The sequence below is a fragment of the Bison bison genome, unplaced genomic scaffold (assembly GCF_000754665.1).
Source record: "Bison bison bison isolate TAMUID 2011002044 unplaced genomic scaffold, Bison_UMD1.0 scf7180017864381, whole genome shotgun sequence".
Taxonomy (NCBI): Eukaryota; Metazoa; Chordata; class Mammalia; order Artiodactyla; family Bovidae; genus Bison; species Bison bison.
Window position 1 is genome coordinate 147,829 of NW_011494953.1, and position 7,387 is coordinate 155,215.

At 54.1% G+C, this 7,387-nt stretch overlaps 1 protein-coding gene across 1 annotated transcript; it reads left to right on the forward strand.

The window, feature by feature from the left end:
* The first annotated feature begins 1,081 nt into the window (after positions 1–1,081).
* LOC105001324 (protein S100-A15A) lies at positions 1,082–3,637 on the forward strand. The gene is made up of 2 exons (XM_010857539.1): positions 1,082–1,231; positions 3,461–3,637. Exons 1-2 carry the CDS (start codon positions 1,082–1,084, stop codon positions 3,635–3,637), a joined length of 327 nt encoding a protein of 108 aa, XP_010855841.1.
* Positions 3,638–7,387: the final 3,750 nt, after the last annotated feature.

Below are 7,387 nucleotides of genomic sequence, written 5' to 3' on the forward strand. Positions count from 1 at the left end.
AATGGTCAGTTGTGTGATTTGGGGAGATTTACTTAGGCCTTTTGGATTTCGTTTCCTCCTCAGGAAGATAGGGTGGGGGCGTGATGCCTACTTTATAAGGTCATTGTGAGGACTGCATGGGATACTGTGCATAAACTGCTTTGCCCAGGGCCTGGCTGACTCTGTTAAGAGTTGGAACCAGTTGTCCTGAATCTTACCTGCCCAGAATCCAGGGAGGACAGCTGATACTATTGGACAGCCCTGCCTCCTGAAAACAGGGCTCTCATCTCTAAAGGAAGTGGGGAGCAGGGGGTTGAGGGCACCTGCCTTCACCCATGTAGAGCACCTGGATGGGGATTGGGGTGACTGGGAGAGGCCGCGGCACCCCTGCCTGCCCCTGACACTGGGCACTGAACAGCCCCACACACAGAGACTCTGGGGGCCCCGGGGGCATGCAGATGGCACACAGACCCCTTCAAAGAGGGCCAGTCAGGGCAGGAGTGGGAGCAAGATGAGGGTCCCTGTGCCGTCTGTATTAAGCCCCAAAAGGAAAACAATATTTGAGTACGTCTGGGGTTCTGGGTAGGACAGTTATCTGGATATTTTGTTTGTGTTACAAAATAGTTTATGGTAGTGGGTATCTTGCCTTCTCAAGGGGTTTAAAAATATTTCCATTGGGATATGTCATCTTGCTTCCAAGAGTCTAATTTCTTCTCATTCTTGATTTTGAGGGCTCCTTGATTTCTCGATTTTGAGGGCTCCTAAGCTGAGGGCATGGTTGGGGGTGGGACACAGGACACAGATCCTGTCTCCTGGAAGGCTGCTGGCTCGGGGAAGGGACAGAGCCCTGTCCTGAGCTTGTGGCAGTTTCCTGCAGGGCAGGGAGGCTGAGCCAAGTTTGCAAGAGGTCAGGTGGGGAGGGCAGAGAGGGGCCCTTACACAGGTAGGCAGAAGATTCCTGGAGGAAGCACCCACCTGTTGTGGCCTGGCCTCTGCCTGGCCTGCTCTGCTGTGCTCCCTGCCCCCAGATTCTCCACTGTCCCCAGTTGCTTCCCCCTGCATCTCCTGAGTTGCCCCCATCCTGGGCCCAGGCCCAGCCACCATGACGGACACACCAGTGGAGGAATCCCTCTTCCAAATCATCCACTGCTACCATGAGTACGCTGCCCGGGAAGGGGATGCAGAGACACTGTCGCTGGAGGAGCTGAAGGCTCTGCTCATGGACAATGTGCCCCGCTTCATGGAGACCTTGGTGCGTGGGGCTGGGTGCGGATACATAAAGTAGGGGGTTGCTTGTGGGGCTGGAAGCGATTGGGGTGGGTGAAGGTGCGGGAAGCCATCTCTTAGGAGCACTTCCAGCTAGGGGAGGGGGTGTGCGGGAGGGCGGAGGGCAGGATGTTTTGTGGGAGAAGCGTGGCCCAGCCTGGGTTTATTTTCTGTCCTTCCCTCTCCTGAAACTCTCTGCCTGGCCCCACTCCAGACCAAACACAGCTAATCCCTGAAACTCAGTCCTAACCCCAAACCTGTTTGTTCTTCTGCCTGACCTGCTTCTGGAAAGAAAAGGACCTAAATCCTTCCTCTGCCCACAAGCTAGTTCGGTCAGCGACCTTGCCCCACACCTGACCTTTGAACCCTAGGCCCTTCTCCTGGGGTCTATCCAAGCCTCTCTCATCCACCTCCTGGTCCCAATGGAGGACAGTTTGGGCTGTGGTGACTGCTGCTAACCTGCGGGGCTGGGAATGTCATTTCCTCTCCCATCTGAGAGGCCAACAGAGTCCCTCCGAGCAGCCTGGGGGCCCAGCCCTGGAATTCAGGCTGGGCTCAGCCACCTCCTCAGGCTTGTGCCTCTCCTCTGTCATCAGCCCCAGCCCTGTGACTACCCAGCTCCTTGGGGACTGCAAAGCTGGCGGAAGTGTCTGCTCCTGGCCCTTGGCGCCCAGCCCCGGGGTCTCTGGACTGTCACGTCCAGAGTACTTCAGGTGGTGCCCAACTCAAGGCCCTCCATTCCAGGAGAGTCACCTCCCCTGGTCACATCTCATGTCCCCTGCCGGCCTCTGGGACACGTCGGAGGAGAGAGCCTCACCCTCTGTTTATTGGAGTGCAGCCTCGAGAGTCACAGGGCAGTGGGACCAGGGTGACTGGCTAGTCCCTCTTTCTGGGAAAACCTTTTCTTTCCAAGGCCAGTTGCCAATGTCATGCGGCTGTGCAAGGACCCCAGAACCTGCACTGGAGGACTCACTGGGCAAACGTAGCAGCCTGGGCCGTGGTCTGAGAGGAGGGAAGCCGGACGTGCCTGCCCCAGGCCGGAGGCCTCCCGTTTCTCAGGTCAACCAAATTTGCAGAGGAGATAAGACAATAAGTAGATGGTGGGGCCATGGGGGAGATGGAAGGGGAGAATTTCCACAGGGATGAGGACTGCTCCCAGGCCCACGGCTGCTGACAATTTCAGCGACCTCCTTCCTGGAGGCTTTCTGAGAGGTTCACCCCAGCTTTCCTGTGCCCACCAACGAAATCCTGCTGACACCTGCTTCACCCCCACTGCTCAGTGAGCCTCCTGCCTGCACCTACCCTCTGAGCTGGACTCCTCCCTGCTGTCCCTTCCACCTCAAATGCCCCTTTCCTTCCTATGCCAGCCCTGAGCGTTGCCTACTTGGGACGTCCCAGCAACTCCAGGGCCCCTAGCTCTGGCCTTTCCTGTCTTTTGTGCTTTCTGGAGGTGACACGGGCACAGAGTCCTAAATAGTTCCCAGGCAGATGACACTGCGTGGAGATATCTGACCCCACCTGGTGCTGGCCCAGCAGTAGCTCTGGAGATGCAGACATGAGGGGCAGGGGGCTCTGCCCTGGAGGCTCCCACTGTGGAGGAGGAAGGCATAGCCTTCTACCCTGACGCCCCTGGGCTGGGCTGTCCCTGCAGGGGAGCTGGCACTTTAGCTAGTGGAGAGATAGGCAAGTGGCGCTAGTGGTAAAGACCCGGCCTGCCCATGCAAGAGACCCGGGTTCAATCCCTGGGTTGGGAAGATCCCCTGGAGGAGGGCATGGCAACCCACTCCAGTATTCTTGCCTGGAGAATCCCCATGGACAGAGGAGCCTGGCGGGTTATTGTCCATGGGGTTGCACAGAGTCAGATATGACTGAACCGACTTAGCCCAGAGCCCCTGATGATGGGCAAAGGTGAATTGTGTTGGGCGTGCCCAGTCAACCAGCACATGGAGCCCTGCCTGTACTCTCTGTCTCCCATGCAGCCCCAGGTCCAGTTAGCTGAGGTGCCCCCGACACTGCTGCCTGAACATTCTGCAGCACAGAGGGTCCTGGGCACTGACTGAATGAGGAGTTGTCTCCTGCAACCCCCCTCCAGACAGGGCCAGGCCACACTCTCCCACCGACTGCCCCTGTCCTCCCACCAGCAGGCTGAGGAGCGCCTGGCCTTCACTGCAGGGTGGTGCTGGGGTGCATGGTTGACCCTCTGCTCACTCCTCAGGGCCGGAAGGAGCCGTACTACATCACACAGTTGTTCCGGGCGGCAGACAAGAACCAGGACAACCAGATCTGCTTTGAGGAGTTCCTCTACATCTTGGGCAAGCTGGTGAAGGACTACCACTTGCAGTACCACCGGCAGCTGTGTGCCCATTACTGCACCCAGCACAGCCTCTATTAGGGGGAGTGCAGGGGCCTGTCTAGGGAGCAGGTGTGACCTAGCTGTGGGCAGCTGAAGACAGAGCTGTGTGTGTGTGTGTGTGTGCAGTGAACACTGTGAGGGAAGAGAATAAAGCAACTTTGTAAAGACTTCTGGATGTTGCTCAGTTCCTGGTTCCGTGGATCTGCTCTGGGCCCAGAAAGAAAGATTTGGTCCTACTCTGAGGATCAGTCATTTTGGGTAGTCTGTGCCCCAGGAGCCCCTGTCTGAGGGAGGAGTCAGCCCTGCCCCAGGAGCCCCTGTCTGAGTGAGGAGACAGCCCCTGCCCCCAGGAACCCCTGTCTGAATGGGGAGACAGCCCCTGCCCCAGGAGCCCCTGTCTGAGTGGGGAGATAGCCCCTGCCCCCAGGCACCCCTGTCTGAGTGGGAAGATAGCCCCTGCCCCAGGAGCCCCTGTCTGAGCAGGGAGACAGCCCTTACCCCCAGCTTTTTGTCCGAGAGGGTGGAGTCTCTTCTCTCGGGGAGTCAGCTCTCTGACAAGGAAGCCAGGCCTCACCACTGATGTTCTGGTCACTCATTCACTACACATACCTGATTGGACAGGAGCCACGAGGGAAGAAGTTCTCCCAGCTTCAAAAGAGAGCCCCAACAAAGGCGGAGCAGCCGGGACTGGGAAGGGCCCAGGACAGGGTGGGGAAGATGATGCTGGTAATTGGCATGGGTGGCAGGTCCATGGCCAGTCGGTGAGGGAAGATTGTGAGGTGGGTTTTCCAGACATTGAGTCAGAGATGGGTCAAACTTAAAGTTGGAAGACTGATGAGTGGAATGTGGGTGACTATCAATCAGGGAAAGCTTCCTGGGGAGAGGAGGGTTTGGTTTTGTTTTTGTTAATAAATAAATGATGATGGATATGGGTGTTGTTCTGACTCTGGGCTATTTGTGACTCCCTCATCCCTCCCAGCTCAGACCTGCCCCTGCTCTCTCTCTGTGTTGTTTGTTTTTGTCTCTCCCTGGAAGCCCAGGAAGCTGATGCACAGTCTCTTGGGGGAGGGTCTCGTCTGCCTTTAGGTCTTGCTGGGTCCATCTTGGTGGGTTTCTTCTCTGAGGATGGTCTGAGAACCCATGTCCTGAGTGCACTGTGATAGAAACAATGAGTTATTTGAAGGAGTGATGGGTAATTTTCTGCACCCCTATGCAGGTGATTGGATACCCCAATCAAGTTATTTAAAGGACTTGGTTTGGTTCCCTCTGCCAACTGGACCTGTGAACCAAACATGGGGAGCAGCGCCCTGCAGGCCAAACTGGAGGCCTTTGTTCCTGATCAGTGGCGCTCAGAAGCAGGCCCTCCGTGGACGCCACGTTCACATACTGGCTGATCTTCAATTCTCATCATCTAGGGGTCAGTGCCACTGGCCCCACTTTCCCTCTGGACCTCCCCTGTGGAAGTGCTTATCCTGCTGCACTGAGGTTATGTGTGGCTGTCTGTATCCTCCTCTAAGGCAGGGACCCCGTCCTGTCATCTCTGTGACATAGCCCAACGTCAGCACACAAAGTGGAGCTGGGGCTGTGCAGGAGTGGGGCCTGTGGGCTGGAATCCCATGACCGGGGTCTACGTTGCCTCGTGCAGGCCCTTAGTCACATCCAGAGACTGGGAGACAGTTGGCAGGGTGACTCAGGCCACCCTTGCCCCAGGCCCAGGTGGATCCTCCCTGCCTGTCTCACCTGAAATGTACTGGGTTGCACAGGCATTTGATTACAAAGCGGCGGCTCAGCCCAGCCCTCCTGTCCCTTCCTGGGGGTTTCTCCACCGGCCCTGCATGCTCTGTCCTCATTTCCTCAGCCATGGGCTTGGGCCTGGTGTTGAGACACACAGCCAAGACTGAGCTCTTTCCTGTAAACAGGACTAAGTTCCGTTCCCCCAGGTTGCCCCATGTCCGCCAGTCTGATTACAGGCGCTACCTTTTTCCCCTTGTGCTTGCCCAATTCCTGACACTATCTCCTTCCGGGTCAGCTCAGCCTGGCTCCTGCTCTCCTGGAAGCCCCCAAGGCTGCCTGTCCAGGGAGAGCTTTTCTGGGGCGATGTTTCATGGCCTTGCTGACCAGCAGGCTCCACTGACAAGCACCCGATGCTGGAGGGGATCACGGTTTATGATTCCATCACTGGACCTGGGGCCTGTTTTCTGTCCTTTCTGGATAAAGGAAGCTGTTTCCACCCGGATGTTCTCAGGAGTGGCTTCAAGGCAGGCATCTCCTGAGGGGTTGGGGCCTGGAAAAACATCATCTCCGTCAATCTCGCCATCACCCTCCTTGAGAGAGGTCAGCGTGAATGCCATCCTGGGCTAGTGAACAAACCCGAAGAAGAATCTCAGAAGAAGCCAGCTTGTTCTAAAGTGTGCTTTTGGCATGTAAGCACCAAAACAAAGCCCGTAGGACCTCAGGCCTCAGTTTCCTCATCTGTCACCCAGGGAGAGTTATATCTGTGATGTCCATTTCACAGTGCTATCAGATGAGTTAGTGGATGCAAAAACACTCTGAAAATATGATGTGCTGTTTGGGCTAAGATGTGATTGTGCAGGTCATTGAGAAGTGGGCCTGGACAACCGAAGGTAGGTGCCGAGTGCTTGATCATTGGTTGAAAACTTGTCGTATTTGACGTCAAAAACAGCCCTATTTTCCTATCAGGAGGTTGACTATCAAGGAAGGCAGACTGTATTTGGTGGGTGGGTCAATATCCTCCTTTGTTCCCAAAACACTATAATTTAAAGTGGCTGGGTATGATAAAGGGAATTTCTGCCTGGGATAAGGGCTCGATCAAGTGTTCAATTCTTCATTCATTTATTCCCTCAGTAAGTATTAATTGAGTACCTAGTATGTACCAGACCCCAGGATATGATGGGGTTTCTGCTCTAAAGGAGCCCTTAGTCTCAAAGAAAAGACAGGCAATAAACAGATGAACTCCAATATAGCAGAGCAAATGTGTGATGCAGAAGAGCTTGGTAGCATGGAGGTGAGGATTCACTCAGCGTTGATAGAGGTGGGGGACAGAGAGTCAGCAATGGACCAGAGCAGATGGTGCCTGGACTGGGTCAGGAAGGATGAGAAGCACTTTATTGGCAGAGAGGTATTCCAGTCAAGTGCAGGAAATGGATGATGTCACAGTAGGTCATGTCACCCAGGTCATTTGAGGCTCTGAACGTTGTGTCTCTATGGGCCTCAGTTTCCTCATCTGTAAAGTGGAAATTATGATAGAACATACTTCATTGGATTATATGAGGGTTAAATGGATTGATGTAAATAAAGCTCTTAAACAATGACAGTGGTTCCTGGCACATGGTAATAGCCCAATAAATACCAATCATTATTTTGCTATTGTTTGTTCTTGTTGATTGTCGTTGCTGTTATAGTGTATAGCTGACACTGAGCTGGGTCCTAGGGAGGCAGACACAGGTGACCCAGTCTGGGTCCTCAAGGGTTCACAGCCCAGCTGGGGAGTCAGACTTATCGACGGGGCAGTGATCATGGTGTACGCTCACACAGTGCTGGCTTACTATGTGCTGCTTTAAAAGCCTCACGTGTTTTTTTGTGTAGAAACTTTTAATTAAAATATAATATCTATTAATAAAAGCCCACAAGTCATAAATATTTTGCATCTATTTTTAATGCTCACAACGACACTATCAGGCAGATTTTATTTTGGGGGAGTGGAAGCATTTAGGATTTTAAAATATTTAAATTGTGGTTATATATATATATATTTATTTATATATTTAT